A 19,358-nucleotide genomic window follows, 5' to 3' on the forward strand; every position below is an offset into this window, starting at 1 on the left:
CACAAACTCTGCTAATTGAGCTTACATTAAAACCCACAAATTAGCTTAAGTGAAGCATTGTATTGGCAAATTCATCAAACAGCACAGGAATTCCACTGGGTAAGAATAAGCATTCTCCAATTGAGTGTAACCATGGTGAAATAACTTTTCTCAGCTATTGACCATGCAAAGGCCATTTCACTGCAAGATGTGGTACAGATTCAGAATCTTTACTGAGCGACTGAAACATCTATGAATACCCAATCAATCTAATTATAAAGCTGGCAATGCTCTCAGAAACAACCAGGAATGTGGAATTGAACTCATTTACTTTTCATTAGTTCTTTTAAATGGAAAGCTGTGAGGGAATTGGGAAATTCAGGCATTCGGTTCAGAAGCAGGTACCTTTGGCACGATCAGAACAACACTGGGGACTTTGGCTGGAAAAAATAAATAACACAAACACATAAAAATATATTGCCAGCCTATCTGTGTCTGTTTGTGAAGTTTGCTGTAAATATTCACTAGCCCCACTGCCATTTTGTCTCAATTGGCACTTTCCCCATCATTTTGGAGCCCTATGAGCTTATCCTCCATCTTTGACTGTGGATCAACATTAAAATTCATTTGGGGCAAAAGATCCAGGCTCTGCTTCTGTGTAACTACTGTAGAATGATTCACAGGTTCAAGCCGCTGACCATTTCATAGCTTGTCGGGGTATCATTTCAGATTGTATGTGTGTGTGTATGTGTGTGTGTGTGTGTGGGGGGGGAGGATTCTCATGAAGGTTTAAAAGGTCCACTGGTGGCTACGTTTAAAAACAAGGTGAGGTGCAGTTTAAGAGCATTTCTGTGCTCAAAATAGTTACAGTGACATTTTTGACATAGATCAATTGCTCGTTTTTAAAAATTACAATGGTCCCTTAAATGTGCAGAACCAGCATGTTGCCTAGATATGTAAGTGCTCCTGAAAAATAATTACATTTGGTTTAAAACATGGGGGGGGGGGCTGGGAAGAGAAAACAATTTCCCGATCCAAGAGAAAATTGCTTTCTGGGGCCGCAGTCAATAGATCATCTTAAATACAATTCTTCAGGTGCAAAACCCACCCACCCCTGTCCCCCTAGACATGCCATTTTATACGGTACAAAAATCTTTGTGAAACCGGAAGACAGAAATAGGTATCAGGCACACAAGGACTTCCGGCTCTCTTCCGCGAGATCCCAAATATTCAGTGCACACAGTGGGAATGTGGGAACTTGACAGACATTTTAGATTGTGGGAACTGTTGTGTTGTTGTTGGTTTTTTAACAGAAGATCATCAAAAGGCTCTACCAAATACTTTGTCACACAACGTATACATAATTTGAGGAATTCATTGCCACAAAGTGGTTACGGACATTAATTCAGGATGGCTTTCAGAGGTGATTTATATGGCCTCTCAATGGCTATTCACTTTTTTCTGAGGGAGTATGCCACCAAATTCCATTGGCTGGGCTACAACAGTGGGAGGCGCCTACGGCCTTTAAGATAAGCTGGTTGGCTACTGTGACGAACAGGATGCAGGATTACACAGACTTGGAGTTACCTATTAATAACATAATTGTAAATGCTTTCTTATTATAAAGTTCTGCACTTCCTCCACCTGTTACAAAGTCAACATTTCAAATTCACACACATTTTACGATACAGCTTTCATTTAAACTACTTCTGTTTTCCCGCTGATGAAGTACATGGAAGCTAATCAAAATACCTACAAGCTGATTATGATATATCTTCATGGCATGACCCATATGTATCACATGGCTTTTTGCAGTAAACAATTCCCTGTCCCACAAGCTGACTTGCCATAATCTTCCTAAAAAAACAACAACTTTAAAAACAAAATGAGAACATATGTCATGTTCACATGTCCTGTGCCTCTGAAGAACAAGGGAATTAAGTTTCCACAGAATGAAACAGACAAGGCATTTATACACAAATCTATGTGTTTGAAATTCAAATCCACACCGGGGCAAATTACAAACAAAAACTACAGCAATGTAGAAAAGCAAACACCAGGTTTACTAGCCAGCAGAAAATAAATCCCCTGCTGTTTGCTGTTCACACTGGTCCTTCACATTAGATTTACACTTTGTTAGCTATGCTGTTAATTAGTTATTTCACCCCCAAACCATTTATAGGTTCTCAAGGAGTTTTTCCCACCCACTATTACACTTGCTCTTATGTAGTAAACAGCATTTAACTACATATATTTATAAAGATATACATTTTTGTATATGAATGTGCGCATATATAAACACACACTCATAAGAGACAGCGCATTGACTGCCCACTTCCTTCTGCCGCCTTCTTGCTTCTCTCTCAGAACGTGAATGCATACACAACTCCGACAACGACAATGTTCCCAATTGTTGCTATAATTGCAATCCATAACAAAATGGCATCATTTGAAGAACGGGATGCCTCTTCCGGCTGGTTCTGCATCGAGGAAGCTGCATGGACATTGGCAGATGAGTTAAATAAGGAGTATTCCGTACTATAGTCCTCATTGGGTGAGTCCATAAATGCTCCCCCCATAACGGGAATCTGTGGAAGTAGAATTTAGAACATTAGGGTTAAAATACGAAAAGGGATTCACATTTTATATATAGATCTGTACCCTATGCAAAAAAGCCTATGCAATTATGAGAATCACAACAATGTGTTGTGGAGGTACATAAGAACATAAGAAAAGCCCTGCTGGATCAGACTGAGGCCCATCAAGTCCAGCAGTCTGTTCACACAGTGGCCAACCAGGTGCTTCTAGGAAGCCCACAAACAAGGAAACTGCAGCAACACCTCCTGCCTCTGTTCCACAGCACCTAAGATAATAGGCATGCTCCTCTGATCCTGGAACATTGTTAAGTAGTATGTGTTTGCTCTGCACCCAGCTTACATCAGTTTACTTCTGGCCTGAGCTGGGAAGCAAGGGAAGACTGCGAACCATGTTGTATGCCAGGGTCCCCAATCTTTCTGAGCTTGCAGAATTCTGAGATAGGGTGATGGATGCAACCACACAATGGCTGCAACATGAGGTGGGGCCACACACACAGAAAGAAGATGCCCTAGTACAGGGAAGAAGAGGCATAATGGAAAAAAAAACACTGGTAAAGAGGAGTGACCCTAGATGCTAAAATGAATAAACTGAAGCTATCGTATTTTGGTCACGTCATGAGACGACAAGAGTCACTGGAAAAGACAGTCATGCTAGGAAAAGTTGAGGGCAGCAGGAAAAGAGGAAGATCCAACAAGAGATGGATTGACTCAATAAAGGAAGCCACAGCCTTCAATTTGCAAGATCTGAGCAAGGCTGTCAAAGACAGGACATTTTGGAGGACTTTCATTCATAGGGTCGCCATGAGTCGGAAGCGACTTGACGGCAATTAACACACACAAAGAGGAGTGAAAAGGAGAATAAACCCAACACGCTGGTGGCAGCTGCTGCTGAAATTACATTATTTAAATCTGCATTAAAATATTTAAATCAGATCTCCAATGGCCAATCTTATAACCATTAGAGGTAATTGTTGACATGTTTGTAATGGCCTATGGATAAATGCAAATAAAACTTCGTTCATTCATTCAAGGGCCAATCAGAAGCCCTGCTGGGAAAGAGCCCTATCTTGGCAAAGCCTTACAGCCTCTTGGGTCCAGCTCTTCATGTGGGAGCTCTCCTTAAGCCTGTATTGAATAGGACCTTCCAGAAGTCTAGTCATGAAATATAAATTGTTTGGTTCTGCAGGGCAGTTGAGGGGCAAAACTGATACTGTCCAATAGGAACCAAACCCCAAGAAGCCTGGGGAATCTTATAAAAACAAAAGCTCGAATAAAGAGACGCTTTCGCTATAATAAAAAAGTGTATCAAAGCCATATTTGAACTCTGAAGTGCAAACCATGATTTGAAAGCAATTCCTGATGAGCTTATTGGGAAAACAGTATCTTTACTGCAAGAGAAACTCTTATATCGACTCTTTGGAAGATGGACGGTGTAATTCATATCTACTGAATAGGAGGAGTGGGCCATAATAGTTAGTACTGGGGTGGGAAGGGGTGAATAGGCAAGGGTTAAGTTTATTATATTAGCACATATCTTCCCAGGTTCTAATACTTGTAGGCTCTCTATTGTTGACTCTACTCTAACACCCATTAATTTTTGATTCCTCCCTTCTATGTGCAAAAAAACAATTGACCCCTTAAAGTTCAGGAGATTGTTATTCCACAATAACCACTTTTGCAAACAGGCATTGTGATTGATAAGCTCTAGTTACAGGATTCCAAGCTTCTGGCTAAATATTTTACTTTGAGTTTTTGGATGGGGAAAAGCACCCAGACCAGAAGGAAATTATTCAGTGTACTGCATGCATGTTTCAGAATATAATTCATCTCTGTTTCCAGGCATGCAACCAACATTTTAGCAAGAGTTGAAAAGGGTCCGCTATTAATCTTGTCCTTCAATGAAATTTAAATGCTGCTTGTCTGGAATCAGGCACAATTTTTGCCCTGAGAGGTAACAACTGGTCTCGTACTAAGTTCCAACAACAAGCAGCCTCTGACTCCCCTATTTCCCACAGCATGTTGTAATGGTTAAGAATGGTGGTCTTTAATCTGGAGAACTGGTTTGATTCCCTGCTCCTCCACATGAGCAGCAGACTCCAATTTGGAGAATCAGATTAGATTCTCCACTCCTCCACATGCAGCCCGCTGGGAGATCTTGGGCTAGTCTCAGTTCTCTCGGAACTCTCTCAGCCTCACTTATCTCACAAAGTGCCGGGGGGGGGGGGAGGTAAGCCGCTTTGAGACTCCTTAAAGGTAGAGTAAAGCGGGACATAAAAACTACCACCACCACCCCTCCTCCTTCCATAATCTCTCTTGTTCATTTAAGACATTAGTTGTTTTCGGCCCTGTTCCTGAAAACCCTTAAAAGCCACCAGAAAACATATCACTGCCATCTCTGTATAAGGACTGTATCACTGTTTTAAAGATTTGGCTACTTGTATGTTCCTGCTTCTTGTAGACCTATTTATTATTTTCAGTGCTTGGACATTTCCTCTATTGCTGTTGACTTCCCCAGGGGTTATCTAGAGCTGCAGCATAGCTCATTTTACAGATTGCTGGAGATGTGTGTGTGTTTGTGTGTGTGTGTTAAGTGCCATCAAGCCACTTTCAACTCACGGAGACTCTATGAATCAATGTAAAGAAGCCTAAAAGTGGTTTACCTTTCACCACATGGGGGACAGCCAGTTAAAACTCTTATTTATGATGTGTCTGCTCAAGTGGTTTTTTCAATGTGCTACGTCCCAAGAATACCTTGACCATTTTGTGCAGGCTGAACTTCATCCCAAGTGGCATGATAGATTAGGGTTCTTTTCCAAGCTCTCTAACAGGAAGGTTAGCTCCTCCTTAAGAGGCATTAAATTACTTGTGTGGTTTTGTTCAGTCATGGATATTAAGGCAGAACGTTTCTGTATCTACTCGTGTGCGAAGTTACTCAGCAATGTGCTTGCTATTCTTTACACACACACCCCATGGCAAACCTACTTATATGTAAACTTGAGAAATACACTGAGGGGAAGATCCTAAGTTTCAGATCACAGGGCTGCAGGATCAGTCCCTAAAAATCTCCAGTTAAAGGGATCTCAGAGAGCAGAGCTGGCAAAAGCTAATTTATCACCCCCTTCCTTCTTCCAAGAAACACAGGCATGTGGTACAACGGTTGTCCCCCACCAAGACGATGGAGAACTGTGTCATATGGGCCAATGTTAGGATGCAGCCACTGTGACCAAAGTATGATAGCCTCAGTTTAGTCATTTAACTTCTAGGGAGAGTTCAAGCTTGATTTGATCTAGACCCCACTAATTTGTCTTTTTAGTGGTCCATGGTATCCGTAAAACTCTCCTCCAACACCACACATTAATCCGTTAGGTTAGTCAGGCAAAATATTAGTCAGTAGGCTTGTCCACAGTAATCAAGCTAGCTAAAGTCATGGTAATTAAAAAAAAAACCTCACAAAATCCAAGAGCTACATAACTTGTAGGAAACACCAGTTCCTAGCGCCCACCAAGCTGTCCAGAAAGTGGTCAGAGCCTTTGTAAGGCAGGGCTTGTTAGTGACGGTCTCATTCAAATGAAAGAGTTTTTCCATGGATGCCATAACAGCAGGCAACAGTCACTGGAGGATAAGAACTAGTAAGCATCCAGGCTTGCGGTCCTGTTCCCCCTTCAGGCTTTTCTTCTTTTTATTCCCTTTTCTCTTCCTTCCTTCCCCCATTAAATGAAAGCAGTAGGCACAAAAGATCTTTCTATTATGTCAGTCAGTTTCTGCCTTGCATCGTCAAGAGATTTAGGTAAATCTCCATAATGAAAATGACATCAGATGGGGATCTGTCAATCAGAGTGATAATGGAAAACTACATAAATATTTATTTATTTCACACTATAGTACCCCCAGTCTTCCTCCAAGGGATTCAGGGCAGCATACACGGAGCTCTCTGATTTTATTCCCACATCCTCTGAAGAACCTTAGACTAAGAGAAAGTAACTTGCCCAAGGCTAGTGAGCTTGAGGGTTTTTGAAAGGCTGATGAAACACACTTCTTCCCTTTGGCTTTCCTTTCCCTTCCTTCTCTTTCCCCTTTCTTGACTTACCAAAAGAGCCTCACTGGAGCCCAACCCTGTACATTTGTAGAAAAAAAGGTAAAATGTTAGTCAAGAATGAGTTCTTGAAGCACAGGATTGGAATTCTTACTGCTTTTATTTACAAACTGGTGTTTCCTACAAGTTATGTAGCTCTTGTATTTTTGTGGGTTTTTTTTTTTAATTATCATGACTTTAACCAGCTTGATTACTGTGAACAACCCTGTTGACTAATATTTTGCCTGGCTAACCTAACGGATTAATGTGTGGTATTGGAGGAGAGTTTCATGGATACCATGGACCACTAAAAAGACAAATAAGTGGGTTCTAGATCAAATCAAGCTTGAACTCTCCCTAGAAGCTAAAAATGACTAAACTGAGGCTACTTTGGTCACATCACAATAGGGTTGCCAGGCAGGAAAAGAGGAAGACCAAACAAGAGATGGATTGATTCAATAAAGGAAGCCACGGTCTTTAGCTTGCAAGATCCGAGCAAGGCTTTTAATGATAGGACATTTTGGAGGTCATTAATTCATAGGATTGCCATACGTCGGCAACTTGACATCACATAAAACATGCACAGAACCTAACGGAGTGTCAGAGGCTTAACGAAAGGACATTAATACTCCATGATGGCTCTAGTCTTTAGAATGTCATACCTATCACAGGTTCCAGGAGGGACAAAGACAGCTAGGAGGAGGTTTTGCAGTTTAGTTGGGAGCAGAGGCAGAGAAATGCTTAAGAGTTCATAGCTGGATCTGGCAAAGCTGATGCATCCTTAGCACAGCTGACAATGCAGCAGGATTACTGGTGTACATTTAAGGAGTCTGTTGACTCCTGATCTGCTTGGCTTGTATACTGGAACCGCCACAGACACTACAAAGACATGTAAAGCTCTCTCTCTCTCATCTCACCCAACCCTGTACTGGGGAAGGCATAGTAGAACATGTGCTCGGCATTCAGAAGGTCCCACTTTTAATCCCCGGCACCTCCAGTTCAAAGGACCAGATAGTAGGTGATATGAAAGACCTTTATACGAGACCCTGGAGAACTGCTGTCAGTCTGAGTGGACAATATTGACCTCAATGGACCATTAGTCTGATTCAATATAAAGGAGCTTCATGTGTTCATGCGCTGCCCCTGGACTTCTTGATGCTTGTGGAAGAAGGAAGTACCCCTTCCTAAATGTTTTAATTTTTGTCTGCTACTTATTGGTTTCTCAAATTTTTATGTGACTTGATGGCAAGGTTCTCCTGTTCTCCATCTTATCCTCATAACAACCCTGTGAACTAGGTTAGGGTGAGCATGAATGACTGGCCCAAGGTCCCACAGGGAGCTTTCAAAGTTGAGTAGGGATTTGAAGGTTGAAAAACATATATGAGGAGCAAAGAAGCACAGAATTCACAGGTTGCGTCCCGTTAGGGAGCCTGGTGAGATAGAGCAGTGGAAAAAAATGTCTATGTGAATCAGTGTTTCAGAAGTTCTGAAGTGTAGTGGGATGGAAATGTTTACCACTGGAGAAAAATACCAGGAATGGCCCTACGCCCAAATAACCAAATAGCCATGGGGCCCTGTTGGGTTTTGAAAGTTTCTTTGCTAGAAAATCTTTGTAGAACATTATTCTTATAATTGGATGATGTGGTATGTATAGCAAATCCCCACAAAAACATTTTATTTCCATTTACATTCTATAGCCCATGTCTTCTTTTCCTCAGGGTTGTTAAGAAGAAATTCTAAGAGATCACTATCAAGCCCTTTACAATATTTTCCCCCACATTCAGTTTGAGGGGGGCAAAAAGACCACCCCTGCCATCCTCAGTAGAGTTACACCTTTCTAAGTCCACTGAAGCCAATGAGCTTGGGAGGGTTTACATCTGCTTAGGATGACATTATAGGAGTTGTCTCTTACTCCTCTGCAAATGGTGGTGCCTTCCTCCATCATAAGGAGCCTTCATCCAACACAGGAGACTCTTTTACTTGTGGAAGATCCTGGTATACCAAGGAAGGGGGTTACCGCACTTTGTATTCCCAGCAATGCATTAAGAGTTTGAAAATGTTATAAAAAACATCACTTTAAAAGGGTTTTTGGATACCACGGCTTGTAAAGGGTTGGAAGACATCTTCACAGCTAAAGGGGCCAAACAAAGGGTGAACAGTACTTTTTATAACGTTTTCAAACTCTTAATACATCGCTGGGAATACAAGTGCGGTAACCCCCGAAGTCTTCTTGGAATGAAGGAAGGAAATGGCATTAGTGGAGTAGCAGGATATAGCCACGCCCTTGCTGCAAACACAAGCAAACATGCTCAGCAGATAAAACTATACCTATGAAAACTTAGGTATGTTGGAAAACCTATACGGTAGTGTTCAAAAGGATCTTTAGAGTCTGAATTCCTACACAAAAGATCTCATTAATGTCAACTAGTAAGCTATTGCTCAAAGAACCATTTCCTTTCTACTCAAAACCATCTTGTATGTTTCAAGAATTAAAATGTATTTGGGGGGGACATTGAGTAACATTCATGCGGAGGCTGCACAGGATTAGCACTGAAATCCTAAACAGAGTTACACCCTTCTAAGCCCCTTGACTTCAATATTTAGCGCTGAACTGTAAATGTGGTAGAATCTCTTAAATTTCCAAGTGACCTTTGCACAAGCCAAGGTTTTGTGCAAACACATTGCTTATGTTTTCTCAACAGCAGATAATCTGTAAATAAAGGGAATTTACTGAGTTGGGAAAAGCCCAATATGAAAGAGGAGGGAAGCAAACAACTTAATTTTTGGAAAGATGCTTCTAGTTCCAGATCTCCTAACAAGCAAACAGACATGGATCAGATTTTCCAACGACAAACCACGACACCCGAGGGGTGAGGAAAAGGCTGGTTCCTCACAGACTGTTAAACACTGCACACAAAAAATGCCAGGCAAAGACATTTTTCAGGCGGTCAACCTACTCCTACTTAGGAAAGGAAAGAGTAATGGCTTCTCAAGGGAGTACAGAATCTGCAAATTCAATTTTTTTAAAATGAAGAACTTGTTGCTATGGAAGCAATTTTTGAACTCAGGAAGCACAGGCTGTGTGAGAAGCACAGCAACCCTTTTTTTGGCTTGTTATCATTATGGACTCATGTCAAATGGGGGAGACAGTTTATCACAGCTTCAAAGGAGATACACTTTAATGAAAATCGCATGACATTAAAAAAAGGTTAGCATGCTCAATATCTATGAAGGTAGTACTTTTTGTATGAAACACAAATATATTTTCTTAGGCAATGACACTGCCATGGGCACACATATGGCAATATGAAAATATCTTCATGTTTTAGAATGACACTTCCTCTGCTCTTGACCATTAGCCTCTACTTGAAATCCATTGACATTTTTATCATCTGGACACATGGAAAGGAACCTCTCGAAGAGATTCCACCAGGGTTTTAAGAATTTTCACCTCACCAGCAACCTGAGCATGAGCCAGTCCACACAAGTACATTTTCAGGACACCACTGTAAAACTGTGTAAAGGGTGCATAAACACTGCCTTACACCAACTGCCAAACACCAACTACACGCTTCCAGCTACCACCCAGAACAAATAAAACAATCCATTGTGTACAGCCAAGCACAACATTTCAATTACATTTGCTATGGTCCCTCAGACAGGTACTCTCACCTGGAGGATTTATAACAGGAATTCTCAGGTTTAGAATACCCACCTCATGAAATGAAGAAGCAGGCAAACAAAAGCCAGGCTGGCACCCAGAGGCCGCCCGCTACAAGACAGACCCAAAGTGGGTAACAGAACACCACTGGTTGTCACAGCGGAAACCAGTTCAGCACATCATCTGTGACCCACAGCCTCTCCTGCACAAGGATATTTCTCTTTCACAGTCCTCTCCTCACTTACAGACAACCGCCCAGATTTAAAACAGTTACTTACTGCCAACAATGGACATAGTAGACACACAAAAATAGGAATCAACCCCCACAAATAATCTGGATGTCAACTTTGTCCCCCATAAACACTATTATGGAACTTAATGGCATCAGGTATACCATCTCCAATTCATCTAACTGCTCATCATCCAATTTGATATATGCCATCACAGGCCACAATGCCCTTCTACTATCAACACTGGACAAATGGATAACTTGCTATGAGACAGAATAATGGACACTGATCTGACATAAAAATTGTAACTTTGGTTCTTGTAGGTTATCCGGGCTGTGTGACAGTGGTCTTGGTATTTTCTTTCCTGACGTTTCGCCAGCAACTGTGGCAGGCTGTGGCAGGCATCTTCAGAGGAGTAACACTGAAGGACAGTGTCTCTCAGTGTCAAGTATGTAGGAAGAGTAATATATAGTCAGAAAGGGGTTGGGTTTGAGCTGAATCATTGTCCTGCAAAAAGTATCAAAGGTAATGTGCTAATCATTGTCCTGTAAGTGTCAAGATAATGTGATTAATTTAAATTAATGTTGTGCTTCTAAAAAATGTAGATCTAAAGGGATAATGTTAAGTTGTTGTAGTAAAAAATCATGCGAAGCCAGAGGCACAAGGAGGAGAGGCAGTTTGATCAGCAGAAAGGCCCTAAAGCGAATCCATCTGATTTCCCCCCTACGTGTCTTCCAAGTTTAGAATGACATGTGTGGTTCTCTTCCCCTTTATCTTCCAGTCTGAGAAAGGCATTCAGAGAGCTTCACGGCTGAGTGGGGATCAAAGTCCAGGTCTCTTTGTTCCAAGTCTGACACCCCAACCATCTAACAAACACTATTTTTATTTAGAGAGAATGATCTGCAGGATATAACTGGACAGAGATGTTCTTTGGAGATGACACATCCTTCTCTCATCCATCCGATGGAGAGAAGGAAAGACAGTATACATTAACCAGTTACACACAAGAATCAATAATTTTCAGAGTTGGGAAATGCCTGGAGATTTGGGAGGGGGTGGAGCCTGGGGAGGGTGGGGTTTGGGTAGGGAGGGACTTCACCAGGTATAATGCCATACAGTCCACCCTCCAAAGCAGCCATTTTTTCCAGGGGAACTGATCTCCATATTCTGCAGGTCAGTTGTAATTCTTTGAGATCTCCAGGCCCCTCCTGGAGGTTGGCAGCCCTATTGATGGCACAGGATGTAAATATCTTAAGAAATACATATAGACTATGAGCGCCCCTCCTTCACCACCAGTAATCCTGCTTTACCCCCCGTTGCAACTGGGTATTTTCTTCCACGCATTTTCCACACCATTTGTAAGAACTAGAGATTTACTGTTTTTTTGTTTTAAAAACAGAATATGGAATTTTGTGGCCAATAACAATTACTACATTGTGCAACTGCAAAAAGTATCATCAACCTAAACCAAATAGAATTTCGAAACTCATGGTTGAGTGGGATAGGGAAAGTGTTTGGAAGAGTGTTTGTTTAGTTTTGACTCGTGTTATACTTCTGCAGTGGATATGAACAGGCTTTGCAAAGGGCATTCTGTACCAGCCTTGCCACTGCATCCGGACAACAACTGCTGAAAGCTGGAAAGGGCAAAACAGCTCATTTGAGCCATCAAAAAGATTCCAGTGACCTATTAAAGGATCCCCGTGGCGCAGAGTGGTAAGCTGCGATACTGCAGTCCAAGCTCTGCTCAAGACCTGAGTTCGATCCCAACGTAAGTCAGTTTCAGGTAGCCGGCTCAAGGTTGACTCAGCTTTCCATCCTTCCGAGGTCAGTAAAATGAGTACCCAGCTTGCTAGGGGTAAAGGGAAGATGACTGGGGAAGGCACTGGAAAAACCACCCCGTAAACAAAGTCTGCCTTGGAAACATTGAGATGTGACGTCACCCCATGGGTCAGGCATGACCCGGTGCTTGCACAGGGGACCTTTACCTTTTACCTTTATTAAAGCTGGCTATCACCACCTTCTTTCTGCATATTCTTTAAAACAGAACCTTTCATTCTCTAATTGTAAACAAACAGTACAGGAGGACTACATGTATGACAAACAGATGCAAGAATTAGCCTTAAGTGTACTTTTTAATTTGATTTGCACCATTCCTCACAAAGGTTTGTTTCAACAGACTGGATGGGCTAGTATAGCAACTAACATTGAATGGTACAATATGGAGAGGGTTTTCTTGAAGCAAGAACATGAAATGTCAAGTATCCATCTCCAGTCAGCAAGACCATGTGATTCATAGCCACAGAATATATATATTTAGGGCACTTTCACACATGCTGAATAAAGCACTTTAATTCCACTTTTAATGCATTTTAACAGTGGTTTGCAAGTGGGTTTTGCCATTTCACACAGTAAAATCCAGCTGCAAATTGCATTGAAAGTGGATTGAAAGTGCATTATGTGGCATATGTGAAAGCAACCATACTCTGAGGGTAGCTGTGTTGGTCTGCAGTAGCACCTTAAGAGACCAACAAGATTTTCAGAGTATAAGCTTTTGAATTTTACTGTTTAATTACTCTTTGAGTGAAGAGAGCTTCCTTTGGTTCATCCTTAATCTATGTCCCATCAACATCACCGAGTATAGCCAAGTTCTCCTATTATGGGAGAGGGAGAAAAAGTTCTCTTTACCCACTATTTCCACTGCATGTGACTATTGAAACCAAATGGCGCCTATGAAAGCTGCTTTGAAAACAATCTTAAGCAGGTTTACTCAGAATCCTACTCAGTCTATTAATGAGGTTTACTCTTAGGCAAGTGTTCTTGGGATGGCACTCAGAGAAATATGGGGTATAATTTTATAAAACAAATTTATAAAGTAATCAGAACCAATTCTGTAGAAATCCAGCATTTGGCCACAGAACTGATGAAGATGTGACATCCGTCTGGTCTTTATTATTTCTTTCTTCTATCTTTTTATGTACCCCAGACTTAGAAGGTTTAAACATGCCTGTCCCCATCATCAAAGCTAATTCCAACATTGCTGAATACAGATTTGGTTTTGGAAAGCTTAAGATAAATAACACAAGTAATTTTATGATATTCTAACCATTTATTCTAATTTATGTTCTAATACTTTGAACTTCCACTTTAACAGTGCAGTTCTAAGCAGAGTTACACCCACCTAAGCTTTCTGAATTAGAAGGGTGTAATTTTCCTTAGGAACCCACTGTTAATTGCTTTGCAATAATTATATATGGATATTAATTATGAACACCTATGGTTATTTCACTCTTTTTATAGGAAAAAAAGACCAAAAAAACCCACTTATGTGTGAATGAATGCTGACTCTTGCTTGAACCCATGGCATGGCAGGAATAATAAAGCCCCAATGAGTTAACTTCAAATCACAGTATAACCCATAAAACTTGAATGTGCATTTAATTACATCTCTCCAAGAAGCTCAGCCTAGTTCCATCAAAGAACGTGCTTGATATTCTGTGACAAGCTCATGGGGCATCCAGGTTGCTGGCTAGTAGATTCTATACAGGGAAATTACAGCTATAGAAGCAAGTCAAGAGACAATTCCTGCCCCCCAGCCCCCAATAAGTGGAGTAATTGCTGCAGGTAATAGCAGAAACTACTTCATTCTCAGTACCTCTTAGGCAGACCCCTGGGAAGGCCTCCTCAAATATACATACTAAGAGACGGCACTGTCCGCATCTATCTATAAACCCAGTTGCAATAGTATAATATGAATCAACTATAATACCAAGTCTCATACAGGAACAATAGGAAGACAAATCGGTTCTCCGAGTGAAATCTACAAAATGCTTGTAACTGGTTTGGCATTTTTAAGGTGCCACTGGACTCGAATCTGGCATTTTTAAGGCCTGAATTTGTAGATGATGCATTTATACTCCACTTTCTTGCCTTAATCCAGATAAGGAAATCTACACACAGAAGCAGAAAAGTTCCTCTGCACTAGGGTTGCCAACTGCCTGGAGAAAAAGTGTCCAGTGCATTTAATAGAGGCTTAATAGGATGTTCAGATGCTGTGCTGCCAGTCTTCTCAACCAAGATGCCAAGGAATTAAATTAATTATATTATGTGTTTTTGCCAGCTCTAAAATGTCTTTCAAGAACACTGTGGAAAGGTTTCCCCTTAACCAGAAGCTCAGAGGAAAACCGCAACAGATCTACTTCATTTTATGTCAGTTGCTCAGAATGAGGCTTGTCAAATACACCCTTACTGTCTCTCAACTAAGTTCAGCTGGCTGTTTCAGCATTGTTTTTTCCACATGTAATTAATGACTTGTGTAGTACACAATGCCAAATTGTAGAAGAGTATGTTTGGGGGGGGGGGTTTGTGTTTTGCCTCCTGCTCCTCAAAAACTCAGCCTTAAATGGCTAATCTGATGTTTTGACTGATTTGTGCCTCAGAGGAATCTGTCTGAGAGAATCTGCTAAATGACCCAATGCTATTAAACTAAATACTGTCACTGCGTATTGGTGAGTCAGAATAAAATATCAATTAGTCTAGTGCCTCACAACATGTGCACATCTCTTCCTGAGTGCCTATTTTTTTTTAAGACAGTGTAATCTAGGAACTGCCAAGATAGCTGCTGCCCATTTTCTCCAAGACGGGTAGAAACAGTAATGCTATTGCAGGGTTGTCCAGCAACCTGGAGAGAAAACAAACCTCCTGTCCTTTACTAGAGGCTTCATGTGTGGAAATGGTAGTTAAAGCTTTTCATGGCATGGAGGTAAATAACATCCCATTAAGCCTCTGTTAAAAAGGCAAGACACGTAAGAAGAGCCCTGCTGGATCAGACCAGTGGTCCATCTAGTCCAGTATCCTCACAGTGTGGCCAACCTATTCCTCTGAAGGGCCAACAACAGAGCATAGAGGCTGAGGCCTTCCCCCTGATATTGCCTCCTGGCACTGGGATTCAGAGGATGATGGCCTCTGAACATGGAGGTTCCCTTTAGCCACCATGGCTAGTAGCCACTGATAGACCAATCCTCAATGAATCTGGCAGGAGGTTGGACTGGATGGCCCTTGTGGTCTCTTCCAACCCTGTGTGATTGTGATTTTGTCTAATCCCCTCTTAAAGCTGTCTATGCCTGTGGCCATCACTACATCCTCTGGCAGCGAATTCCACATTTTAATCACTTGCCCTGTAAAGAAGTATTTCCTTTTGTCTGTCCTGAATCTACTGCCCATCAGCTTCCCTGGATGCACTTGAGTTCTAGCATTTTGGAGGGAGAAAAAGTTCTCTTTGTCAACACCCTGTGAATAATTTTATAAACCTCTATCATGTGTCAGAGGAAGGCTTTGTGTATTACAGGAAAGCATCACCATTCCCTGAGCTAAGTGGAAGAATATAACCCACTGGCATTACTTTAAAACCTCAGTCTCACAGTGCCTAATGGGAATATTAATGAACAGGTTTTTGTGTGTGGAGGGGAGAAGCCCACTACACATTATGGCTGCAGTCTTCCAATGAGTAGAATTAAGTCTACTGATATTTGTGAAAATAGTGTACCTGAGAACTTACCTGTAGCCAGGCAATGTATTAAACAGTGGGGGGGGGGACCCATGAGGAATCATAAGAGAGAGAAAATTCCATTCCCTGTCTCCCACCCCTCTTGCTTCCACTCTGCATTCCTTCTCTCTCTTTATCTCTGCTTCCCCCTTCACACCTGCCTGGACTTCTCTCCCAGCATGGTGTAGTGGTTAAGAGCGGTGGTTTGGAGCAGAGGACTCTGATCTGTAGAGCTGGGTTTAATTCCCCACTTCTCCACATGAAGCCAGCTGGGTGACACACTCTCTCAGCCCACCTACCTCACAGGGTGTCTGTTGTGGGAAGGAGAAGGGAAGGTGATTGTAAGCTGGTTTGATTCTCTCTTAAGTGGCAGAGAAAGTTGGCATATAAAAACCAACTCTTCTTCTTCTACCTGATCTCTCCGCCCGGAGAGGGAGAGAGAAAATCCTGTTTCCCCCTCCTCGCTCTATTTCCGCCCTCCACAGCTCCCCCCGCCCCCATTTCCCTCCCCTTTCCTGCTGCCAGACAACTTCTGAGACCCCCATGTCACACAGAATCTTGTGAGTAAGTTCCATAAGGGTTCAGTGCCTTTTCCCAAGCACTGGTGCTAGATGGATCACCTGATGCTTGGGAAAGGGCGCCGTTAGATACCTTTCATATGAATACAATGGTGCAAAAGAGGAGGGTTCCTTAGCTTAACAGCCTGTCTGTACCAGCAGCACACCAATGTTCTGGATGGCACACTTGCATTTGCAATTGAAGGTTCACTGATTTATGGAGGCTTCTGGTTTGTGAATTCAGGGGGAGCTACCTTGATGCTTTGGCATGCTATTATGTGCCAGGTTCTGCTCATGATCACAATTTGGTTCAGTAATTCCCTATATATAAAAAAGGATAATATTAAATCCTAAACTTTTATGTTCCTCAAACAATACCAGTTAAATACATGCACATGCAATGTAATTATAATAGTTTCTCAGACCTGATTTAAATAGGCATGCTAGCTGCACAGCCTTGAAGGAACCCATCAATTCACAATTAGCTCTATTGAGAAATGAATATAACTATTTCTTCAGTTGCTTTTGTTCTCATTGTGTTACATTTTGCACTCACACAACCCAGCATGAAGATGTCAGGTTGTGAATAACGCTCTCTCAGGGTTTATGTCTTATATATATAAAAAAACACATACTTCTTTTGAACAGATACTAAGGCGTATAAAATGTTTACTTTGAAATTTTACTCCCCTCCCCAAGCTAAATGCTACATGCCATTTTTTTTGTGAGCCATAAGCCATAGTGACCTTTGAGTTATGTCTGTGGGGGTTACTGCATTATGTATTCCCAGCGATGTATTAAGAGTTTGAAAATGTTATAAAATGGTTGGAAGACGTCTTCACAGCTAAAGGGGCCAAACAAAGTGCGAACAGTATTTTTTATAACAGTTTCAAACTCTTAATACATCGCTGGCAATACACAGAAAGTGCGAACAGTATTTTTTATAACAGTTTCAGACTCTTAATACATCGCTGGGAGTACATAATGCGGTAACCTGTGTTTCTGCATCTAGATTGCGGGCCTAGTTCTGCACAGATTCTTTTCATGCTAGGGCAGAGAAAAGTGATGAAATCATAGGCTATCTTGGTGGTTTAAAGTTCACTGAATTATCCATTAACAATTTGTTTTACACAACTGTATTGTGTTTATGTTCAGGCCCCACTTTTCATGCTACATTTCTTACATTATGTGGGTTTACACACTAGCTTCTGAATATAACAGTATGCGCTCGCCTCACTTTCTCAAGCACTGAAGTTCCAGGGGCAGCATTACAGAGAACAACAGAAACTTTGTGTTTCCTTCTTAATGTTTATTCACAAATATACCTTCAGAAATGTATTAGAAACAAACAGACCCCTAAGCAGGTAGCAAATCCCTAGACTGGGAGAGTAAGCTATTGTACATCATTAGGCTTGGCTGAAGGTAGTTTTATGTACAGTCTCCATTTTCCAAGCGGTGGGGTGTCTCCAAGCGGTACAGGTCTATATCTCAAAAATTAAACTGTTCTCAGTTTTGGAAATCTCATACACTGAAAGTTCCCTAGAGTTTAAGCAGTGCTATTAAGCTGGCTTGGTAGCCTTAGGCAAAGAGTTTCTGTACCTCTGTTGCTGACAGAGGTCCCCCAAAGCCTAACCAAGAGCATTTTTCCCACAGGCAACATAAGATGTTTCTGTTCAAGCAGGCATATGGTGCCCCAGGAAGCCAGGAGGCAGTTCTAGAAAGAGTCTATTTTAACAATATTGCACATACAGACTCACTCTTTATATTACATATCCCAATGGACACTGCTGATTTCCTCAGGGAGAACCAGGGTGGAGGTGAAGATGGCATTCAGTGTATGAACAACTCCACTGGAAAGTATGCTACACAAATACCAAGATCTGGTTTTAAATAGACATGCATGAGTTTTACCTAAAGGGGTACAGATTTATTCCAGTCAAAGTGCTCAACCCTTAAGCAATGCTTTCTTTGCCAAAACACGGCTCTTCCTTATGTTCATTGCATAATCTGAAACAAAGTATGTTCTGCCAGGACCTTTGCAATTAAATCATATTGCTTAACACTTATTTAATTCCACCCTTATTCAAGTGGATTTGGAGGGAAGCTTTTCCTGTACAATTTACAAGTGGGTTTACAAGTGTGTGTGTGTGTGTGGGGGGAGAATCCTTTTCTAAGAAAACTTGTGCTATTTTAATGTTAAAACTGGAGTTGAACCAATTAGGTGGAAACAAAAGTGAAAATAGGCTGAGGCTCCGAGAAGTTCTTGCAGGAGAGAGGAACGCTGCCAATCTTGTCATTTTAAGACAGGACTTCAACAAAGGTACCAGAGCTCAATTCACAGTGAAGCAGGAGTAAAAAAAAATCTTCATGCTGTTTGAGCAAAGATGACATGCAGACAGAAGCAGGTTTCTGCGCAAGACCCCATTGTTTAATTGGGTCCTGCATGCACCGAAGGATGCTTCATGGAGTAAACAACCCACACGCACAGCTCTGCACCTGCAGTGATTTAGCGCCAGAGTGGTTTCATTTCCACATCTGTCAACAATCAGCTGATGCACCCAGTACAGACAACCAAGATCACATGTTCAAGAAAACCAGCCTGCTTCCCATAAAATGCCCTCCCCACACGGACAGGTGGATGGGCTCTGTCAAAGCTGATCACCACTACAGTGACAGCAGGGAAAGATGCTCACACATGTTTTATCGGTCCACATGAAGAC

At 41.6% G+C, this 19,358-nt stretch overlaps 1 protein-coding gene across 1 annotated transcript in view; it reads right to left on the bottom strand.

The window, feature by feature from the left end:
- Nucleotides 1-2,319: 2,319 nt before the first annotated feature.
- The window catches only part of C6H14orf132 (chromosome 6 C14orf132 homolog), a 41,629-nt gene continuing 24,590 nt past the window's right edge, over nucleotides 2,320-19,358 (bottom strand). The window contains exon 2 of the mRNA XM_056852093.1: nucleotides 2,320-2,567. Within this exon, the coding sequence (XP_056708071.1) occupies nucleotides 2,343-2,567 (225 nt within the window). The 3' untranslated portion in view covers nucleotides 2,320-2,342. The remainder of the gene's footprint in view (nucleotides 2,568-19,358) is intronic.

Source organism: Euleptes europaea, chromosome 6 (assembly GCF_029931775.1).
Source record: "Euleptes europaea isolate rEulEur1 chromosome 6, rEulEur1.hap1, whole genome shotgun sequence".
Lineage (NCBI taxonomy): Eukaryota > Metazoa > Chordata > Lepidosauria > Squamata > Sphaerodactylidae > Euleptes > Euleptes europaea.